The 24,933-nt window shown below is 36.2% G+C and overlaps 1 protein-coding gene across 1 annotated transcript in view; it reads left to right on the forward strand.

Moving 5' to 3' along the window:
- Window positions 1-320: 320 nt before the first annotated feature.
- The window catches only part of LOC135216329 (acetyl-CoA acetyltransferase, cytosolic-like), a 99,105-nt gene continuing 74,492 nt past the window's right edge, over window positions 321-24,933 (forward strand). The window contains exons 1-2 of the mRNA XM_064251518.1: window positions 321-386; window positions 3,058-3,170. Of these exons, the coding sequence (XP_064107588.1) occupies window positions 366-386; window positions 3,058-3,170 (134 nt within the window). The 5' untranslated portion in view covers window positions 321-365. The remainder of the gene's footprint in view (window positions 387-3,057; window positions 3,171-24,933) is intronic.

The raw sequence follows: 24,933 nt of genomic DNA on the forward strand, positions 1-24,933 counted from the left end.
CATTTTTTTGGGTCTGAAGAGGGTTTTATTTTAGCACTCAAAATTGTAGGCCTTTATTTTTTTGCATATACAGCGTTAAAAAAACTATTTATATTTTGTTTATCATAATTAAAATATAAGGAAAATTTAAAATAAATATTTGGCTAGGCCTAATGGTCCTTGCCTGGTCTGTGAAAGGCGGAGAATTCTATAATATGAATTATGATTTTGTTTATAAGTATTTGTGTGGTATTCGATTTTTATAACCAATTATGTGTTCTTTTACAGCCAATATGCCAAATATATAATTGATCTTTTCAGTGATGAACGGCCTAATTCTGAAACCAAATGGCTGAGGACTGAATTAGTCACTCCTTGAGAGAAAAATGTTTACACTCCAAATGGAGGTAAAACAGAAAAACTAAAATGTATTTCCATATACATATTATTAATATCTGTAATAGTGAGCAAGAGGCTGAAATGTAACATTAAAAAAAATCATTAAGTAGAAAAATATAAACTAATAAAAGTTCAATAAATGCTTTAAAATATAGTTAAACAACGACAACATCTATAGATAAGTCAATATATTCTTTCGAACAAAGTTAAAAAACAACAGTAAATTATGTTTATCCTATATAGTTAGTAAGAGTGCAGTTTCCTGCCAGTTTCAGTTTATGAATATTATTCACAGCCTGATATTTAGTGTAACTCCCCAAAGCACCGTTATAACTGCGTTCACACTTGTCGTTACCAGTTTCGATCATTCTAGGCTATGTGACTCGCATTAAACCATTGAATTATTAATAAAAAAACTATTTCCAATTTCCTTCTCTGGTATATCTGAATTTTCCTTCATATTTATTCAAAATATTCTGTCAATTTGACTTTTTTGTATAATAATAAAAAGAAAATTGGCATATTCTATAAGTTATTGTACAGCTATGCTTAGAACTCATGCTACATGATTACATAGGATTTTGTTCAAAATTCACTAACTGGCAACCTAACATGCTCCATTTTTATCTGTTATTTCTATGGGAAAATATGATTCCTGCATAAAATAAGGATTTAATATGTTTCATTACTAAGCGTGAAATCTGTCATCTATTTCAAAACTAAGAAAATGTCACATGTAGTTAAATTTCAGTAAAAACAATTTACAAACCATTTTCAAAACTTTCATTCACATATCGCAGAAGCATTTGCCCAAAACGAAGTCGTCGTTAAACCTTAGTTCAAATATTAAATAAAAAACAAAAAAGATTGTCATAACATTAATATTGCTTCTAGAACAAGCATGAAATTTGAAATGCATAGTCCTATTTGATTGCTTTTACACCTCAATGCTGAAAAAATGTAAATATGTATATAGAAAAATAGAATGTGTCCACCGATAAATACTTAAAAAATGATGGCTTACTAGCAAATATTCGCCTGTGCAAAGGTGTGTTAGATTTCTTTACTTTACATGTAGCAATCACATCTCTATTAACAGTTTCTGGCCAGAAAGCAAATGAGGTTATCTACTCTTTCTTGCACTTCAAGTTACCGTATGAAAGAATAAATTATACACCATAAGTGAGCAGAAGGACTTAAGAAAATTATATTTTAAGCCAGTTGAAAAACAAGTGTTCCATATGCCCTGATATTAATTATGATATTTTGATTAATAGCCATCTTCTTCATATAATCAAAATCATCATCATTTATTCCTCAAATAACAGGTAATCTCTACAAATAAATTCATTAGTAAGAGTGATTACATCTCAGAAGGCTTAGATTATTTTGCTAGGCCTATAAATCATTTTGCAACATCCAGGCAGCTTGAACACAGCCTAAAACTTAAACATTCAAAGAAAACTTGTTGTAATTCCTATTCCTATTTTGAAAATGTTATGATGAGGACTGTTGAGCTTATTAGGTCTACTGTTATAATGCTGCAGAGGTAGTTGCGTTGACCAGCCTGAGGAGCATGTTAAGTGCGCTGTCATTGACGGCACCGCTAACCTTACCATGCCGTACTTAGCACTAAGCAATGTAAAAAAAATTTTCGTTCAAATTACACGGATTACAAATTATATCAATGCATAAAAAGGATAATTTAAATTACCATAAGGAAAATAGTGCTAGTTGTGAAAACGCAAACTTTTCAACATGTATGACACTAGAAATGAAAGAAAAAGAAAAAAGTTTAACACTACTTTGCAATGTCACGTTGAGTCTGAGAATCTGGACTATACAAAAAGAATCATGTTGCATGAGATTTGAGCATCACCTTATATCAACAGTCTCCTCAAAATTTAGTGTTCCAGGAGTGCCAACTGTGAACCGCACGCCTCAGTGTATTTCAGCACCCTACAGTCAAGCGAAATGCAATTTATGTTAATTTAAGGAAGTTATAAATGATAGAAGTTTTAATATATTTCATATGCTAACTTGAAACTTTTTTCTTTTATCTGAAAAATCTTTAAATAAATGACTACTTGATAACATTAGATAAGCCATACTCCACTCATTAATGCATTATTTGAATAAATAACAATCTTTATACGAAAGATACTCTTTTGACACAGTTGGTTTGACTGGTCATATCTAAACATAATGAAATATTTCATAATGATTCGGACAAAATACATAAAAACCTGTATAAAACAAGGTTTTCCATGCAGTTTTATTTTTTACCTGTGATAATAGATTCCAATTTCCATATAAAATTTTTTTTCTCAAACTGATTATTGTATGGAAAATGAAAAAGAGAAATGATCCGAACGATATATTTCGTATTTCATAAAGTGATGCAATATTTAATAGCGTAATTGTACATTGTTGATCTGGGTTTTATCATTTATTCTATTTTTCAAGGTAGCCAGTTGAGGTGAATGCTAAATTCTACTCTTGGTGAAATTTTTTTTTTTTTTTTTAGTTTTATTTAAATATTTATGAGTGTATTTGTGTACTACTTTATTACCATCCTAGCATGTAGGTTTTTATATTTTTTTTATAATACTTAAAATCTTATATGGAAATTCAATCATCCATTTTGCTTCTTGTTAATCTTTTTTGTTTGTATTGTAGGTGCTGACAGCAGGCCAGGGTCAGAATCCAGCACGTCAAGCTGCCATGGGAGCCGGGATTCCTTATGCTGTACCAGCATCGCTCATCAATATGCTCTGTGGCTCTGGGCTAAGGTGAAGTTCAATTAAGTTGGGTGTGACTGGTGAGGTATTGGATACTAGTCAGTTATTTAGGCAAGAATTTTGGTGTTTGGTGGCTACAACTAGTGTAAACTGTTATGCAGGAGAATGTCATCATTACTTAAAAACATTATCTGGTGTAGACAGCCCTCTTAGTGTAGCATAGTGTTATCAGAAGTTCTTGAAGGAAGCACAATATAGCAAAGAGCCTATTAAAACTATCTTTACTTTTTCTAAAAATATTGTGCCAGCTTTGGGATGTTATCCATATTCTGGTCTTCATTTGACAGGTCACTGATATTTTAATTACTTCAAACATTTCACTGGATAGCTCCCTCAGAGGAGCAGGCCAGCTCAGCTGTCATTTGTCCCTGATGGAAATGCTTTTGAGTTGCTGTTGAGTATCATTATTTTCAGCTTTACTGGCACTGCATGTGTTGCAAAATTCTTATTTTTTGTGTTCTCATTGATTTTCTGATTCAGTATTGTTCAAGTTGATTTCATGATTTTGAAATGTGAGTTTATTCACTCTCTTAGTAGTTTTGATAGTTTATATGTATTTGCTTAATGAGTGGATTCCAACTTTCCACCTCTAGGGCATGGATATAATTTTGTTTTACAATTTTTTTAATAATGACAGTTGTGAATGGCAAGTTATGTAAGTGAAAAAATGTTAATGTTGTTCCAAATAGCATTACTGACAGAATTATATACACAGTGTACAGTATATATAGCTTATATTATGGTGATTTTCATACTCAGTTTAAATTTTTATTATAGTTATTGTAGTCCTCTTTTATTGTTTAAAATAAAATCTTGAATGGAAATGTCTTGTTACAGTATACTCTGGTATGCCAGGAACACTAGAGCATTGTATTGTCTTTGTCTATAACTTGAGGGATTCCTAGGCCTTCTCCTTTCATAGTAGACTCATGAAAACCTGTTAATTTAGGATGAATCTTAGACTGCTAAAGGTAGCTTACACCTTTGTGCTGGTCAGATGCAGTTGGCATTAAAAAACCAAAGACTTGGCTGATCTGGATGAACAGTCTTTGATTCACCTGTTTTCCACAAGTTGGTCTCAAATGTTTCAGCTCTCGTCAGAATTCTTGCTGCCTTATTGATTGATGCTGTCAGGCACCATTCTATAAGATTTTAGCTGTTGTGCTGTTTCACAGTGCGTACAGACAGTCCCCGATTAAAGGGGGCGTTAGTTCTGTTCCTGGCTGAGCTCTGCTGTGATAACCAAAGATTAACAATGATTATGGCATTAACCCTTAAAACGCCCAAGCGATATTTTAAAAATCGTCTCCCGTATGCTGGTGGCGTTTGCGAGTGAGCGCCGAAGCGGAAAAAATGTTTTTTTCAAAAAATCACAGCACGCTTATTTTTCAAGATTAAGAGTTCATTTTTGGCTCATTTTTTTGTCATTGCCTGAAGTTTAGTATGCAACCATCAGAAATGAAAAAAAATATCATTATCATATATAAATATTGGGATGTATGACAGCGCGAAAAAAATTTCATATATAATTGTATACAAATCGTGCTATAAGCAAAAAGGTTAAAGCTAACGAGTGAATTTTTCCCGTTGTATTGTACACTAAATTGCGATCATTTTGGTATATAACACATTGTAAAACAATCAAGGCAACACAGAGAAAATATTATCACAAAATGATGCATGAATTCGTAACACGCGGACGTAAAAAAAAGCTGTTTTCAAAAATTCTCCATAAATCGAAATATTTTGCTAGAGACTTCCCGTTTGTTGCAAAATGAAGGTAATTGATTGAATATTACTAGACTGTAAGTGTTTTAGCTTACAATTGCAGTTTTCGACCATTTCGGTCGAGTTAAAGTTGATTGAAGGACAAATATTTTTCTATTTATCGATATTTATATGAAAATATTTCAAAACTGATAAAAGCTACAACCATGGGTTGTTTTTTGTTGCATTTTCATATATAAAACTTTATGTAACGGCTAATTTAAAATGGTGCAAACATTATGACAATCGGACGAAAAAATGTATGATTTTTTCGGAAGAGTTACCGCGCGGACGTAAGGAAAAAGTTTATTTCACAAATTCACCATAAATTGAAGTATTGTGCTAGAGACTTCCAATTTGTTCCAAAATAAAGGTAAATGATTGAATATTATTAGAATGTAATAGTTTTAGCTTACAATTGCGTTTTCTTACCATTTCGGTTGAGTCAAAGTTGACCGAAGGCTGAAATTTTGGCACTTATCGTTATCTATATGAAAATATTTCAAAACTGATAAAAGCCTACATGAAATTGTGCACATTTTTATATATAAAACTTTATGTAATGGCTAATTTAAAATGGTGCAAACATTACGACAATCGGACAAAAATATTTATGATTTTTTTTGGAAGAGTTACCGCGCGGACGTAAGGAAAATGTGTTTTTTTTTCATAAATTCGCCATAAATCGAAATATTGTGCTAGAGACTTCCAATTTGTTGCAAAATAAAGGAAAATGATTGAATATTACTAGAATGTAAGAGTTTTAGCTTACAATTGCGTTTTTTGACCATTTCGGTCGAGTCAAAGTTGACCGAAGGTTGATATTTTGGTACTTATCATTATTTATATGAAAATATTTCAAAACTGATAAAAGCTACAACCATGGGTTGCTTTTTGTTGTATTCTCCATGAAGTTGAGCATATTTCCACATATAAAACTTTATGTAACGGCTAATTAAAATGGTGCAAACATTACGACAATCGGATGAAAAAATTTATGATTTTTTTGGAAGAGTTACCGCGCTGACGTAAGGAAAATGTTTTTTCCATAAATTCACTATAAATCAAAATATTGTGCTAGAGACTTCCAATTTATATCAAAATGAAGGTAAATGATTGAATATTACTAGAATATAAGAGTTTTAGCTTACAGTTGTGTTTTTCGACCATTTCAGTAGAGTCAAAGTTGACCGAAGGTTGAAATTTTGGCACTTATCATTATTTATATGAAAATATTTCAAAACTGATAAAAGCTACAATCATGAGTTGTTTTTTGTTGTATTCTACATGAAATTGTGCACATTTTCATATATAATACTCTATGTAACGGCTAATATAAAATGGTGCAAAAATTATGTCAAAGTGACAAAATAATTTCTGAGATGTGTCACTGATGCTTTTTAGTGCGAGAAGAAAGAAATTTGCGCTTGCGCGCCTGGGTAACGATTGTAAACCAAAACAACGCCTTGATTCGTGAGCTCCCAGCATCCCCTAAGGCGCGTGATTCAAAAGTTTTAGGCTGGTAGGCCTATAACTATTTTTCCGCGAATTTAAAAAAAAAACTTTTATGTCGACATACTATCGTCCAATCGGCATACGACAGACAATTTTAGTCGACGTTTAATACGTCCAGTCGGCGTTAAAGGGTTAAATGGTATTTACAATGTCAAAAACTCCAATAAACTACATATCGGTACTGGGGTTGTAAATTGTCATTTTCAACTTCTTGTAGAAGGTAGGGAAAATTTGTTCAAATTTTTTTCCTACACCTTGTGCATTTGTATATCTTCCTTTTTCCATTGATGGGTGTTTTCTTAGACTGGCTGACATCAAAGATTACCCAGCCTGGAGTGCTGCATATTGATTTTTTTAGCCTGACTCTTAAGTGTTAAACCCATATAAAGTCAGTAACCAGCAACCTGTTGAAGTAGGAATTTCTATAGTATTTCCATGAGGTGAGCCGAGTTCTCAGACAGAGTAAAAACCGTGACTTTATATGGTACATGTTCATCTGACTCAATGAAAGTCTTTACTATAGGAGTTATGTACCTAATATTGAGAAACTAGTTGTAGTTGTATCTGGTTCATGTTGCCCATAATGACTGAAAACATTTCTGTATGTGTTGTGTGCCAAATACGGTCATATTTTAGATCGTGCATGTCGCTCAGAATGATCTCAGGAATTACCATAGGTGACATGTACGAGACATGTATTGTGCTAGCTGTGCCTGAAAATGGTACACACTGCCCAGAATAACATGTGTATGATATGTGTTCAATTGAAACATGTAGATTTTTGTAGATTTTAAATGAAGTTATTTTACAGACAGTTTATATACACACTTGCACACAAAATGTACATACGTACGTACAGTGGTACCTCGACGTATGAAAGTCCCAGTTTACGAAAAATTCAAGTTACAAAAGCAAATACGAAGATTTTATTTGGCTCTACATACGAAAATAATTCAGGTTACGAAACGTTGTTGCTGTAAAGTCCCAAGATTCACCTGGACCGCCGAGAACAATTTTAAAACCCGCGCGCCGCCAATTGATTAGACTCGCCACCATCCTCCCACTCTCCCATTGGTTCCTGATGCTAGTCACTGCCATAGGATCCTGTTCTATTGGTTAGCATCTCTCCCATCGTGCTCTACGTAAAGGGGTTCTTCTTTGGCCACTGCTTCGCACCAGCGTTATCGTACACATGCGGAATTCGTTCGTTCACAAATACGATTTCGTTTGTTAACGTAAATTCGTGTTAGTGATTTCGCTTGGTACTTTATCGTGTTGTGTGAGAACTTAAATAGTATACTTCATAACTTAATTACGTACAGTATAGTCATAGGTCCCAAGAAAGTTGCTGAAGTTCACAGAAAGAAGAGGATGCTTTCTATGGAAACAAAAATGGAGATTATCAAGAAGTATGAAGCTGGCATGTGGTTGAGTGTGATCGCTAAGGAATACGGCTGAAATCCGTCAACGATAGGCACCATCCTTAAGCAGAAGGAAGCCATCAAAGCAGCTACACCTTCCAAGGGCGTGACTTATTTTGTCCAACAAGAGGAGCCACGTGCATGACGAGATGGAGAGGCTGGTTCTTGTATGGATTGAGGACAAAGAAATTGCTGGCGATACGATAACCGAGACGGCAATCTGCCAGAAGGCCAGCGCTATTTTCAGTGATTTGATTGCCCAAGCCGAAGACGACGGAGGAGAAGGGACATCGACACCAACCCCAGACTTTAAGGCTTCTCGGGGGTGGTTTGATAAATTCAGTAAACGGACTGGCACTCATTCGGTGGTGAAGAAATTGAAATTTTGTAAAAAAAACAAAGTATGAATAAAAAAAATGTAAAAAAAAAAATAGAAATTTAATTTTAAGTTTTTTGTGAAGTTAAGTGTTGAAGTTTTCTGCCATTTGTTAATGTGTTTCGTAAAGTTTAGTGTTAATGTTTCCTGACATTTTTTAATGTGTTTCGTAAAGTCAAGTGTTCAAGTTTTCTGCCATTTGTCCACTTCCTCTGTCGCCACTTTCGGAGATCGCCTCACTCGAAAGGTAAGGTTCCACATTTTACTACATATGTACGTATGTACGTACTGTATTTCTTGTATACCATGTACACTAATACAGTTTATTTACAGGTATGTAGTACATATTAGTAGTATATGTAGTTTAAGTTGAGTATTGAATGGTCCAAATTGTTGTATTTCATTGTTTATTGGTCAATTTAACTTTATTATAAAATTTACTGGGGTGTTTTTTAGGGCTTGGAACGAATTAGGCAATTTACATGTAAAATGCGGTTCAAGATACGAAAAACTCTGGTTACGAAGGCCGCCTCAGAACGGATTAATTTCGTATCCTGAGGTACCACTGTATACATACATTGATATATACAGGCAGTCCCTGGTTCTCAGGGGGGGTTCCATTCTCAGCAGGGTGCTGATAAGTGAAAACCGCCATTAACTGAAACTCGCCGATTTATTGCGCTTATGGCACCAAGTCAGTTAATGGCGTCGATAGCCGGTTAATGGCACCTCTTGTTAGGTATGTTATGATGGCATAACGCTATTATTGGCACCTTATGGCGCCAATAACTGAAACTTGTCCCGTTGAGGCGTCATAATTTGCCAATTTTATTGCATTGTCTTACCGAACAATTATACAGCTGTAGGTCCCCTACAATGGCAGACAAAAGATTCAAACTTTCGCTGTGGTGTTGCCATTGCTGATGTAGGTGACGTCACCTCCTGCCACTCGAGGGAGGAACAGGTACAGCAGACCAGGTATCAACAGTTCATTCTCAACCAGCTTCTGGTTAACTTCAGTGGTTGGTGCAGACAATTTTTCTTCATCGCTGGATGGTTTTTTTACTATCATACAGTGGTACCTCGAGATACGAAATTAATCTGTTCCGAGACGGCCTTCGTATTATGAGTTTTTCGTATCTTGGAACACATTTTACATGTAAAATGGCTAATCCGTTCCAAGCCCTCCAAAAACACCCCAGTAAATTATATTTCCAGGCCTAAAACACATGTTCTAGGGTTACGACAGAAGAAATATGTCTCCAAAAAGGCAAAATACTGTACATACTTGAGTAATATTCAACTGCATGTAATGTTCAACCCCATTTTTACTGCATATATTAGGACTTTAGCATATGTCCCTTAGCAATAAGCCTAGCCTATGTTAGCGGTTGCTACTGTAGCCTAGTCTATGATTCTGACATCTAAACCTAAGAGCTAAAAGCTTAGAATATGCCAATAAAATGTATAAATAATCAGTATGTACTCATTTCAAATAATTATTAATTAATCATTAACTATAATACACAAACAAAGAAAAAACAAACCTTCCAATCGATTGTTTACATTCTTACGAGTATCGAACGAGCGCCAAGCAATCATTTTTCCTAGCACACAGTAAGCCATAAATTGTCATTAATATCTCTCTTCAACTAATGAAACCACCAAACAGTATAATAACCACTCATTTCTATTCTTTATTCTATCTTTACCTAATGGAGATACCGAGTTACTGACAGCTGTAATGAAACATGCGTAATACGTAACGTAATAATAAAACAGAAGAAGAATTCTAAAAAATACCTATTTGTTGGCAGACTGATTTATTTTATATTTTCTGATATCTAATTCACAATTTTTTATTAAATGTATTGCATGTACTCATTTCAAATAATTATTAAGTAACCATTAACTATAATAAACAAAAAAAAAAAAAGCTTCCAAACGTCTGTTTACATCCAGCACTTACTAGTATCGAACGATCGCCAAGCAATCACTTTTACACAGTAAGCCATAAATTTTCATTATCTCTCTTCAACTACTGAAACTACCAAACAGTATGATAACCATTCATTTCTATTCTTTATTCTATCTTTACCTAATGTTTTTTTCTTATTAAATGTATTGCATGAATAAGTTTTTCAATTTACAGCAACCTTTTACCAATAGAATACTTAAAGAACAAGGGGTAGATGCTGACCAATAGGAGAGCAGGACCTTATGGGGTGACTAGCATCAGGAACCAATGGGAGAGCGGGAGGATGGTGGCGAGTTTACTCAGTTGGCCGCGCGGGAGTTTTAAAATTGTTCTCGGTGGTCCGGGCGAATCTCGGGACTTTATAGCAACAACCTTTCGTATCTTGAAAACTTTTCGTATGTAGAGCAGTAAAATTTTTCGTATTGGCTTTCGTAACTTGGATTTTTCGTAAGTTGAGCCTTTCGTATCTCGAGGTACTACTGTATTTTGGTGAAGTACTCAACTTTGTGTTTTTGTTAGTTGTTTGCTTTCATTTTAGTTAGCTTTAACTGCAATTAGTTGTGGCATTTAAGCCGTCATGTCAGATTCTAGCCCTTCAGGTGTTAGGTTTTGTGCTCCAGGGTGCAAGGTGAGGTTGAAGATTAAGCCTATTTACGAACCGCACTTGAAGTGTATTAAATGCTGAGATCTGAGTGTAGTCGTGAATCAGCTTGTGATGTTTTTCTTGCACATTCTGATAAACTAGTGAAGGATAGGATGAGGAAGGCAGCTCTAAGAACTGAAAGTAAAGTTAATATAGCTTCTTCTGCATCTTCTGCAGATCCAGTTAGTCCTGTCTCTCCTTTTCTTTGTCCTCTAGCCATTTCTCCAATCTTGAGTCCTCCTTCTCCTGCTCCTTTAACAACTTTACCAGCTTCCTGTGTAGTTTCTTCTGATGCCATTGCCAACCTCGAAACTAGGTTCGAGAAAAAAGTTTGATGTTCTTGCCAGTACAGTTATGAAGTTCGGTTTTTCAGTTAAGTCTTTATTTAGAAAAGGCCAATTCTAATAGTGAAGCGCCAAGTGTTAGTGCAGTGCTTTCTGAGGGGGTGGCTGGTTGTCCCACCAGTTCTCCCATGAAGGTCCCTGTCCCGCTCCCACGCCTCGGGGAGAAGACATACCAGAGGTCCAAATGAGACTGGTGGGGTTTGCCCACTAGCAGTCACTTCCTCCATTGATCCTTGTAGTGTGCCAACAGGTTTTGACAGAACACCATTGGAAAGGTGTTTCATTCATTGCTCCGCTATCATCAGAGTTGAGTGATTCCTCTTCTGTGAGGTGTTGTAAGTGGTGTAGTTCGTCAATTTTGTGTCCATTGAAAAGATGTGCGACTGCAAGAGATGTCTCCCCTCCTGTTAAGAAGTCCAAGGAAGGAGATCTCAGTCCATGTACTTCTTGTAGTGTCACCACTTCTAAGTCTCCTTGAGATCATTTTTTACTTCAGACTTTTCGGACCCTCAAGGTGGTTGTTGTATTTTGACACCGATAAGTTTGACGCTTGTACATTCATCAAACGTGCCTTCAACTTCTTGTGCGACGTCTGCTTCGACGAGTATGGATCCTTCGTTGTCAAAAGTTTCGACACCTGCGACTTCTGCTGTTTCAACTCAGGCCAAATCGAATCCGTTCCCTCAGAAACAGTTGGAAGAGTTGATGGCTTATTTGATGGGCAAGCAGTTGGCCCCTAAGCCAGTAGAACCTTCTCTTTCTCCGGTTTTGTCAGAGGAAGATGAGCAGGAAGCAGACTCACTCCCATGTCGGCGTACTCGAGTCTTCTGTGGTATCCCTTGGATATGTACCCTGATTACTTTAGCGCAGCAGCTCCCAGATCTCCTGCTTTGATTTTTACGATAAGGAAGCATGTGGACCCTTTACATCCCAAAAGCTTCTTTTGCTTTTCCACCATCGAAGCTCATCAACAGGAGATAACGTTTTTATGTAACTGGAGAAGCTCCTTCCATGGGAGTTTCTGCCTCCTCCCAGGGCTATTTCTCCGGTCTTGTCAACGCTAATCGCAGAGCAGTGTTGTCAGCGATGAAGGTGTTCTTTTCTTCCTCCGAATTAGATAATTTGGTCTAGAACCTCTTTTAAGGTTCTGGAAATTATGAGTTTTCTGGACTGGATAGTCAGAGGTCTCGGTTTGAAGATTGAGGATTGCCCCTCCATTCTGAAAGATGTGATGTCATATTAGCTAGGGGTTCTTATGTGTGTTGACAAATCTGTCAGGGACGCTTCTGATGAGATCGCCTCTCTCATTGCCTTTGGGACTCTTAATAAGAGACGACTTTGGTGCTCCTTTATCACGAAAGAAGTTACTTCTTCCCAGAAGTCTGCCTTGCTTTTCTTGCCATTAGAAAAGCAACACTTATTTCCGGAAGAGACGGTTAATGCTATTCTTTCTGCTTTGGAGAAAAAGTCAACAAATAAACTGTTGGCCATGTCGACTAAGCAAGTGAAAGCCACCTCTGTGGCTTCTGTAAAATCTTCCACTCCTTTGCAGCAGCCTTTTCTTGGAGGCAGATCCAGGCCCTTTGTCAAACCTCGCTCGAACCTACGCCCCCCTTCCAAATCCATGATAAAACCTACTTTTAAGCTGTCACCTAAGTAATATGACTATCCTTCATGCTCCAGTAGGTGCCAGGAGTGGAATTTCAGAGGGGCAGATCCTTGGGTGGTCCAAGTTCTTCACCTCAGTTACTCCATTCCTTTCAAAGCTCCTCCCTCTCTCTCCAATGTGCCAGTCGTATTGTCAGCTTACTCTCCAGGCTCGGGTGGGAGCTCTCCTTCAGAACGCAGCAATAGAGTTAGTAATAGACAAGATGTCTCCGGGGCCCTGGAGACCCATGTTGGATGTGAGCCTTCTGAACTTGTTGCTCTGGAAAACAAAGTTCAATATGGAAACAACCCACTCGGTCCTAGCCTTGCTTCGCCAAGGAGACTGGATGGTCTCCTTGGGCATGCAAGATGCTTATTTCCATATTCCAAATTATCTGGAATCAAGGAAATTTCTTCTATTTGTTTTCATGGGCAAAGTATCCCAGTTTTGAGCGCTGTGTTTTGGTCTTTCGACAGCTCCTCAGGTGTTTACCCGAGTATTGACCCCTCTAGGGAAGTGGCTACATCTCCTGGGTATCAATGTGGCACTTTACCTGGACGACTGGCTTCTCCGCTCCTTCTCGGAAAGCTAGTGCATGAAGGATCTAGAGAGGAATCTTAGATTCACTCATTAGGAATTCTCGCCATTGAGAAGAAATCACAGCTGATTCCTCCTCAGAATATTCTATATTTGGGAATGACCCAGTAGTACTCAAGTTTTTCGGGCTTTTCTCTCCCTTAAAAGAGTTCAGTCATGCCCTCAGGTAGTTCAGGAGTTCCTGAACCATCGATTTTGTTCTGCTCTCCAGTGGATGAGTCTTCAAGGCACCTTATCATCGGTAGAGAAGTTTGTCAGACTCTGAAGGTTACATATGCAACCCCTTCAATTCTTCCTGAAGTTATTGTGGAGCAGGAAGTCTCAGCTGGACTTAAAGGTGTTCGACATCACGAAAGAGATCAAAGAGGATCTAGCATGGTGGCTCTTGGAACTGAGACTATAGGAAGGCATTTCTCTTCCTCTCCACCCAACCCTACAGTTCTTTTCTGAAGCATCCAACGTTGGGGAGTAGTTTTGGGAGAGATGAAAGTGTCAGGAATATGGTCGATGGAACGGAGTTCCCCTCACATCAGCGTAAAGGAGTTACTAGTGGTCCATCTGGGTCTGCAAGCCTTCGTTCACCAGATCACAGGGAAAGCGGTGACAGTGCATGCAGTCAACACTGCGTTGTCTTACATTCAAAAGCAAGGGGGAACACGCTCTTTCTCTCTTTATGAGAAAGTGAGGGACCTTCTTTTATGGGTGGAAAGGAAGCAAGTGTGTGTGATTCCTTGGTTCATCCAGGGGAGGATGAAAGTTTGGGTGGACGAATTGAGTCGAGGTCAACAGGTTTTTCTGTTGGAATGGACTCTTGATTCTAAGGTTTGCCTCAACCCTTGGAAGTTATGGGAAAAATGGCGATAGATCTGTTCGCCACTTCCAGCAACAATTGACTCACTCTATTTAGTTCTAGATCCTCTAGCATGGTCCATTGATGTGATGCCCTATCACTTCTGCCATTACAATGCTAGTTTCCTTAGGAGTCATGAAGGTTATCTAGCCATCCTTAAGGATATATGGGAAGCTGTCTGGTTGCTGTCTAGAGGCATCAGGCACATACTAAAGTTTTTCCTTGTTGTTGCTGAAGCTATGCTTTTTGTTGCTGTTGTTTTCCTTGCTTCTGCTACAGATCCTTCTGAGGTGTTTCTGCTGGTGCTTCTGTTGTTCATGCTACTACAACTCCCTGGATTTCTTTTGCAGTACTTGGCCTTTGTGACAATATGTTTTGCTTAGGAGAGAAAGCTGAAGGAAATGTGTAGCAGAAGCAAGACCAAGAATTGAGAGTATTAAGCTCAGCCTTTCCCTCTCCCACCTCCTTGCCCCTTTCTTCTGCTTCATGGTCTTCAGACCCTCAGCTCCATAAGGGGTTAGTGCCATCAGCACACCTCACTTGGAGCAATTTAGGCATTACATTGTTCCCCCCGTATTCGCGGGGGATGGGTACCAGATACCCCCGTGAATAGTTAGAACCCTCGAATAGTTAGAACCACCACTAAAAATGCTTATAACTGCCTATCTTGAAAGTTCAGATACCAAATGTATACCTTTAATAGCATTCTACTTCAAATATACCTAAAATTACTAACCTATTACTGTATTAATCTTTGAGGTTATATTATTAATATAATTTCAAAGTCATCTTAAACGTTTTACCATTAAAAATATATACCTACAGCCAATACAGAGAGAGAGAGAGAGAGAGAGAGAGAGAGAGAGAGAGAGAGAGAGAGAGAGACCATTGAATGGCAACATCATATATCTGACCATCAAGAGTGAAATTATGAATTATTTCTGAGACAGAGAGAATAATAATGAGAGAGAGAGAGAGAGAGAGAGAGAGAGAGAGAGAGAGAGAGAGAGAGAGAGAGAGAGAGAATAACTCCTAAACTCCGACTCCTTCCCTTCCGCCAATACGTATATCAAACTCATTTACTCCCCCGCCCACCTTCCTCCACGTGGATAAAAAGACTGGGAATTGCTATTTTTAATTAACCTTATTAATATTTGAAAATTAGTTATAAGGTAAATCATTTATTTATACTACAAAACAAATAAACATACGTAAGTAAGAAAGAGAGAGAGAGAGAGAGAGAGAGGTTATTGTTACTGTTTAATCTCATTAAACTTAATATTATTTATTTACTAGTACTGTATATTATTATTTTACGATAAAATGTAGTAATGTCCTTAAAGATACACTTATACATACATTTCCAGCCCAAACAGAGGGTGAGAGTTACCACTAGGACATACTACGTATCTCGTGTGCAAAAGAGAGAGAGAGAGAGAGAGAGAGAGAGAGAGGGTTATCCTTATATAAAAGTCTGAAATGGATAGATTATTGTAGTTCTATAAAATACTATCACATATGAATTTTGAAATTAGTTATATTACTATTATTATTATGCAAAAATATTAATAAACATACACATGTACCATAGAAATTCTCTCAGTAAAAGAGAGAGAGAGAGAGAGAGAGAGAGAGAGAGAGAGAGAGAGAGAGAGAAAATTTACGTGATCCTTAGAGGGCAACATACAATCCCCCTCCTGACACTTGATAAATTTGACAGTTGTTGGACCCCAGCCATCTCAGCTTGCTACATGGAGTTCAAAGAGAAAGATGCGGGGTAAAATGCATTTTCTTTCATTCTTTCATAATTTTTTTATTTATAAACTAAAATCTTCCTAATTCACTTTAGTATTTTCTTTAATGAATTGTTATTTACATTAATATATTGATATTTGAAAATCAATAAATCATTTATCATCCAAAAAACATACATCTCAGTAAGAGAGAGAGAGAGAGAGAGAGAGAGAGAGAGAGAGAGAGAGAGAGAGAGAGAGAGAGAGAGAGAGAGAGAGAGAGAGAGAGAGAGAGAGAGAGAGAGAGAGAGAGAGAGAGAGAGATATTTTCATAGCACAGTGGGCCCCCCGTATTCACGGACTCACACATTCGCGGATTTCTCTCGGGAACGTTTCCCCGCATTATACGCGGAAGATTCGCGCATTCGCAGTAATTTTCTGAGAAATATCCACAAATTCCTGGTTTTTTTTTTTTTATCAATTTCATCATAAAATGCACTTTTTGTGATAAAACTATTAAAAAAAACCAAGTATGAAAATTTTTAGTGGTTTTTCTTGAGTTTTGATTAACAAAATAGGCTGTTTTTAGTGTTTTTATAGGGGTTCCAAACATTTGCGGGTTGTAACTATTCACGGGCGGGTCTGGTACACATCCCCCGCGAATACGGTAGGACCACTGTGTTTGTAAAATACTTTCACATGTGATTTTTGTAATTACAGTTGTTATTATTTTATTATTATTATTTTTTTTTTGTGCTCTATCACAGTCCTCCAATTCGACTGGGTGGTATTTATAGTGTGGGGTTCTGGGTTGCATCCTGCCTCCTTAGGAGGTCATCACTTTTCTTACTATGTGCGCCGTTTCTAGGATCACACACTTCTGCATGAGTCCTGGAGCTACTTCAGCCTCTAGTTTTTCTAGATTCCTTTTCAAGGACCTTGGGATCGTGCCTAGTGTTCCTATGATTATGGGTACAATTTCCACTGGCATATCCCATATCCTTCTTATTTCTATTTTCAGATCTTGATACTTATCCATTTTTTCCCTCTCTTTCTCTTCAACTCTGGTGTCCCATGGTATTGCGACATCAATGAGTGATACTTTCTTCTTGATTTTGTCAATCAACGTCACGTCTGGTCTATTTGCACGTATCACCCTATCTGTTCTGATACCATAGTCCCAGAGGATCTTTGCCTGATCGTTTTCTATCACTCCTTCAGGTTGGTGCTCGTACCACTTTTATTACTGCCAAGGTAGCTGATGTTTCTTGCACCAGGCTCCAGTGGAGGGCTTTTGCCACTGAATCATGCCTCTTTTTTGTACTGGTTCTGTGCAAGTGCTGGACATTCGCTTGCCTTATTGGTTTATGGTTTCAGGTTTTCATTTTTCGTATTGCACTTCCTACGTATGGGAGAGATTTCATTTCTGTCTATCGTTCTTTGAACATATCTGGTTCTTAGGGCCTGATCTTGTGCCGCTGTTATCATTCCTTCAGTTTCCTTCTTTAGCTCTCGTAGTAGTAGCCATCTTGCTTGGTGAGACGTACCCGCGTGAAGTCACAATAATCAACAGATATCACAAGTTTAACATACGACTAGAATTTGAGAAATATCTAGAAGTGTTCGTGAACTAATCGGTGATAAGATTAGTGTGAAAATAGTAGGATAAAGCGTCTTCTAACAGTTAGTTTTATCAAGTGTAATACTATAAAATCAGAACAAGATGGCAGTAAGTTTCCAACTGCGGGAAAAGGTGGCGTAATTTGGCGTGTTTAGCAGATTCGCAATACGATGAGGTAGCAGGAAGGGAACTGGCATTTCTCATCTATGAAATCAGCAACAGTCCTAACCAAAAAGATACAAAAGCATTCATAGATATATTAGAAGGATATAATCCTTCAAACTGGAACAAATCTAATGAAAACATGTTGAAAATAATTGAAGAAGTTCCAAATAAAATCCAAGTGGTCAAGAGACTCATAAAGAAAATATACATAAACCAACATATTCCGACAAAGAAAATGAATAAGGTGAATCTTGTGAATATACTAATTGATGCATTAGGAAAAAGAATGCCAAAAGCATGCAAACTGTGTAATGGTTTGGTTATTAGCATAGTCAATCCACAAAACCTAATCAGAAAATGTGCTGCATGCAACATTCCGACCCATCCACAGTGTGCTGAGGTAATACAAGATTTGAGAAAAGATACAAGAATTTTTTGTTTCAACATGTCTATCATGGATAGACAATGTTATTAAATCAAGATTGAATGTACAAATAGTTGAGGATGAAGAAGAAGAGGAAGAGGAAGAAGAAGAAGAAAAAGAAGAAGAGGAAAACGGAAGAAAAGTAAACAAAAATGAAATGACAGAAAAAAATAAGGAAAACAAAGAACAAGATAAAAGTATGGATGCAGAGATACTCATTGATACTACATATGAGGCAATAAAGCAGCATACCTACGAAGAAATAAATTACGATATGACAACAGAAAAGCAAATCCCGAAGAGGCTCTACCCAGATCTATACAATGACGGGAAGAGGAAAAAAAATAGACAAGAAAGACAAAATCTGCAACCTTTTGAAAAGAGGGAATTGCAGATTTGGAGAAAGATGTTACTACAAACATCCTAAGATATGTCAAAACTATGAAATATATGGTAAATGTGCATACTTAGATGGATATGGGATGATTGCAGAGATCTGCATCCAAAAATATGTAAAACCTAAAAGAAGGAAAAGGATGTAAGTTCGACAAAAAATGCAAATATATGCACCCTGTAGCCATGAATCATAATCAAATAAATAAACCAACCAAGTAATAAAATCCAAAATAAGAAAGAAACAAATAAAGAGAGAAATCAAGAATATCAGGTAAAAGAGAAAAGCAAACCACCAATGAGATATGCAGAGGTGTCAGCAAAAAATTTCAAAGCATCAGCTCCGAAATTCTACTCAAGAGATAATCAACTGTATTTATTATGCAAGAGGATATTGCAGAAACGGAGAAAAGAAATTGCAGATTCATACACAAAATTAATAATTATTATGATGAAGGTAAAGATCAAATATTATTGGGAAAATAAGTTGCGATTTTTCTAATGTCAGAATTCTGGAAATGAAAAAAAGAAAACAACATACCAGAACAGGCGAAAGAGACCTGGGAAATGGGAAAATCCTTTATTACTATCAGTATTAAATGAAGGAGAAAACACGCAAACCATCATAGTGATGAATGCGCAGGGTTTAGTTACGAGTAACTCAAAAAGAAAAATAGAGTACTTAGAAGAACTACCCCCAAAATCCAAAAATGAAAAGAAAATAGATATAATGAATATAAGTGAAACCTGGTATTCCCAAGAGACTGGGGAATGATGATCAAATAAAAAGGGTTCCAAACTTATAGATCAGATAGAAAAAATAGGAATCAAGGGGGAACCGCAATATATGGGAAAGACAAAAAACAAGGAAAAATATATGAGAAATATAGTAACTCAGAATGTGAACTAATAGCGGTAGAATTTGAATCTGAAAAATTGATGAGCATAGTAATATATAGACCTCCTAATACTAAAGAGTTTGACTTAATAATTGAAAAAATTGGATGATATATGTAGAAATCACAAAGACTGGACTATTCTCCTATCTGGTGACTTCAACTTTCCTTTCGTAGAATGGAAAGAACGAATAGGAGATTGTGGTTGTACTTATACATATAAAAAAGAGAGTAATAGTAGTGCAGAAGATAAGAGGCAATTTGAAAAGCTATTAGATATGCTACTAGAATACAACATTCAACAAATAAATCACCTGCCAACAAGAAAGGAAAAATACTTTGTAGGACCTAGGTATTTGTGAATCGAGATGAATTATGTTAAAGAAATAATAGTTTATAATGCGAGTATTTCAGACCATAATGTCATAGAATTAACAGTTCATTCCAAAGCAAGTGAAAATAGAGATAAGCAAGAAATGAAAAAGTGGGAAGGATATGGAAAAAAATACAACTTCTACAGTAAAATATAAATGGTCAGAAATTAATGAAGAATTAAACAAAGATTGGGATAACATTTTCGTAAGTGATGACATAAGGGTAAATACGGAGATATTATATAAAATATTGGAGATAATAGTGGAAAAATATATACCGAAGAAGAAAAGTAAACATCATTCATGCATACCAAGAGACAGAAGATCTTGTTCCAGAAAATCAGAAAGTGGAAAAAAGGTCTTGCAAAAGAAAAAATGCATGGAAAGTTATAGAACTAAAAAGTAAGATAGAAAATGCGAACAAAAGATTATACAATCAAAAGAAAATGAAAAACGGGACTTGGAAGAAAAAACCCTATTAAATATCAAGCAAAAACCCCAAACTATTATACTCATATGCGAAGATGATGAATAAAAAGAAGAATAGAAATAGGCCCTCTGAGAATTGAAGGGAGATTAACGAATGAAAAAAAGGAAATTTGCAACATACTGGCAGAACGATATAAGAGAGAATTCACCCTAGAATAGATAATGAAGATAATGATATAGAAGTAAGGATGAAAATAGTGAATATTTAGCTGACATAGATATTAATGAAGCTGATATTGTGCAGGCTATTAATGAAATTAAAAAATGGAGCTGCTGCAGGGCCTGATGGAATTCCTGCTATTTTGTTAAAGAAAGTAGTTCATTCTATCGCAAAGCCACTTGCAATATTATTAAGACAAAGTGTAGATACAGGCAAGATATATGATGAGCACAAATTAGCATATATTACCCCTACTTTCAAAAGTGGATCAAGACTAGAGGCAAGTAATATTTCTAAAGGGGGGGGGCCTGGGGTTGGAGGGGGGGTCTAACATCACATATTATGAAAGTGTATGAAAGGGTAATGAAGAAAAATATTATGAAACATTTAATAAAAAATAATTTGTTTAACCCTCTTAGCCGGAAGCCCTAAAAATCAAAACGTCTCCCGTATGCCGGGCCTGGTTTGGAGTGAGCGCGGAGGAAGGTGGAAAAAATAATTTTTTCAAAAAATTACAGCGCCGGTAGACTTTTGAGATTAAGAGTTCATTTTTGGCTCCTTTTTTTGTCATTGCCTGAAGTTTAGAATGCAAACCATCAGAAATGAAAAATAATATCATTATCATATGTAAATAATGCGATATATGGTAGCGAAAAAAAAAAAATTCATACATAATTGTATTCAAATCACGCTGTGCAGAAAACGGTCAAAGCTAACCAGTTACTTTTTTTTGCGTTGTATTGTACACTAAATTGCGATCATTTTGATATATAATACATTGTAAAACAAAAATAAAGGTAACACCGGAAAAATATTATCACAAAATGATGTACGAATTCGTAACGCGCGGACGCAAAAAAATATTTTTTCAAAATTCACCGTAATTCTAAATAATGTTCTAGAGACTTCAATTTGTTTTCAAAATTAAGACAAATGATTGAATATTACGATACTGTAAGAGTTTTAGATTAGAATTGCAGATTTCGACCATTTCGGACGAGTTAAATTTGACCGAATGTCGAAATTTTAATATATATATTTTTTCATATGCACATATTTCGAAGATGGAAAAAGCTACAACCTTCAATATTTTTTTATTGTATTCTTCATGAATTTGCGCACATTTTGATATATGAAACTCTATAAAAAGGGGGGGCTAATATTGAAAAGGAGCAAAATATTAGGATAATGCCATGTACGTATTTCGGAGACTTACGGCCGCGAATCGGCGCGCGGAGTGAAGGAAATATATTTTTCAAAAATTCACCATAAATCACAATATTGTTTTAGAGACTTCAAATTTGTTTCAAAATGAAGAAAAAACACATGACGGAATATTACTAGTCCGTAAGAGTTTTAGCTTACAATTGCGTTTTTCAACTATTTCGGTAGAGTCAAATTTTGACCTGAACCGCTGGTTTTTTTTTCTATTATCGTGATTTATATGCAAATATTTCGAAAAAAGAGAAAAGCTACAACCTTCAATCATTTTTAGTTGTATTCTACATGAAATTGCGCACATTTTCATATATAAAACTTTATGAAACAGCTAATTTTAAATGGTGCAAACATTTCGACAATCGCACAAAAAAATTCTGATTTTTTTCGAAAGAGTTACCGCGCGAACGTAATTTTTTTTTTTTCATAAATTCACCATAAATCAAAATATTGTGCTAGAGACTTCCAAGTCGTTGCAAAATGAAGGTAAATGATTGATTATATTACTAGAATATAAGAGTTTTAGCTTACAATTGCGTTTTTCGACCATTTCGGTAGAGTCAAAGCTGACCGAAAGTTGAAATTTTTGCACTTAACGTTATTTATATGAAAATATTTCAAAACTGATAAAAGCTACAACCATGCGTTGTCTTTTGTTGTATTGTGCATGAAATTGCGCACATTTCCATATATAAAACTTTATGTAACGGCAAATTTAAAAGGGTGCAAACATTAGGACAATCGCACGAAAAAATTTATCGGAAGAGTTATCGCACGAACGTAAGGCAAAAAAGTTTTTTCATAAATTCACCATAAATCGAAATATTGTGCTAGAGACGTTCCAATTTGTTGCAAAATGAAGGCAAATGATTGAATATTACTATAATATAAGAATTTTAGCTTACAATTGCGTTTCTCTCGACCATTTTTTCTGTAGAGTCAAAGTTGACCGAAGGTTGAAATTTTTGCACTTATCGTTATTTATATGAAAATATTTCAAAATTGATAAAAGCTACAATCATGAGTATTTTTTAGTTGTATTGTGCATGAAATTGCGCACATTTTCATATATAATACTTCATGTAAAGGATAATTTAAAATGGTGCAATAATTATGTCAAAGTGACGAAATAATTTCCGAGATGTGTCACTGATACTTTTTGAGTGCGATAAGAAAGAAATTCGCGCTTGCGCGCTGCGTAGCGATTGTAAACAAAACAACGCCTTGATCCGTGAACTCCCAGCATCCCCCAAGGCGCGTGATACAAAAGTTTTCGGCTGCTAGGCCTATAAGTATTTTTCCGCGAATTTTTAAAAAAACTTTTTTGAGCCGACGTATGATACGTCCAATCGGCATACGGGAGACATTTTGACTCGACGTTTAATACGTCCAATCGGCGTAAGAGGGTTAATAAAGGACAACATGGTTTCGTACCCGGAAAAAGTACACAAACCCAACTGTTAGTCCACCGTGAAAACATATTCAAAAATATGAAAAGCGGAAATGAAACAGATGTGGTTTATTTGTAGACTTTGCAAAAGCTTTTGATAAAGTAGACCATAATATATTGGCGAAGAAAATTAGAAAACACAATATCGTGGATAAAGTAGGAAGATGGTTAAAAGAATTTTTACACAAACAGAAAACAGATAGTTATTGCAAACGACGAGAAATCGGATGAAGCCAAGGTAATATCCGGTGTGCCGCAAGGTACGGTGTTAGCTGCAATACTGTTTGTTATTATGATTGAAGACATAGACAATAATGTTAAGGATTCGGTAGTGAGTAGTTTCGCAGATGACACAAGAATAAGTAGAGAAATTACTTGTGATGAAGATAGGAAACGCTCTACAAAGAGACCTTAACAAAGTATATGATTGGGCAGAGGTAAATAGGATGTATTTAACTCTGATAAATTTGAATCAATAAATTATGGAGACAGAGAAAGAAAGCTATATGCATATAAGGGACCTAATAATGAGACCATCACAAATAAGGAAGCAGTTAAAGACCTTGGTGTGATGATGAATAGGAACATGTTATGCAATGATCAAATAGCAACTCTGTTGGCAAAATGTAAAGCAAAAATGGGAATGTTGTTACGGCACTTCAAAACAAGAAAAGCTGAACACATGATTATGCTTTATAAAACATATGTTCGTAGTCCACTTGAATATTGCAATATGATATGGTACCCACACTATCAAAAGGATATTGCACAAATAGAGAGTGTACAAAGGTCCTTTACAGCTAGAATAGAAGAAGTTAAGGACCTAGACTACTGGGAAAGACTACAATTCTTAAAATTATATAGTCTAGAAAGGAGAAGAGAACGCTACATGATAATTCAGGCATGGAAACAGATAGAAGGAATAGCAGAAAATATCATGGAACTAAAAATATCAGAAAGAGCAAGCAGAGGTAGATTAATAGTGCCCAAAACTATACCAGGAAAAATAAGGAAAGCACACAGGACATTAATCCACTACGCACCAGCATCGATAATGCAGTGTCTATTCAATGCGTTGCCAGCTCATCTGAGGAATATATCAGGAATGAGCGTAGATGTGTTTAAGAATAAGCTCGACAAATATCTAAACTGCATCCCAGACCATCCAAGATTGGAAGATGCAAAATATACCGGAAGATGTACTAGCAACTCTCTGGTAGACATTAGAGGTGCCTCACACTGAGGGACCTGGGGCAACCCGAACAAGATGTAAGGTCTGTAAGGTAAGGTCCCCTCTGTAGCCATTGCCACGTGTCATCGCGGGCTAGTTCCTTAGTCTGTCTCATGTATTGTCCGTGCATTGGTTTGTTGTGCCAGTCGTCTGTTCTGTTTGTCATTCTCCTGTGTCAGTATATTTCTGGATCTTCGTCTACTTTTATTAGTCCTTCTTCCTATGCACTCTTTAGCCACTCGTCTTCACTGGTTTTCAGATATTGCCCCAGAGCTCTGTTCTCGATGTTGACGCAGTCCTCTATACTTAGTAGTCCTCTCCCTCCTTCCTTTCGTGTTATGTATAGTCTGTCCGTATTTGCTCTTGGGTGTAGTGCTTTGTGTATTGTCATATGTTTCCTGGTTTTCTGATCTATGGTGCGGAGTTCTGCCTTCGTCCATTCCACTATTCCTGCGCTGTAT

Source organism: Macrobrachium nipponense, chromosome 19 (assembly GCF_015104395.2).
Source record: "Macrobrachium nipponense isolate FS-2020 chromosome 19, ASM1510439v2, whole genome shotgun sequence".
Taxonomy (NCBI): Eukaryota; Metazoa; Arthropoda; class Malacostraca; order Decapoda; family Palaemonidae; genus Macrobrachium; species Macrobrachium nipponense.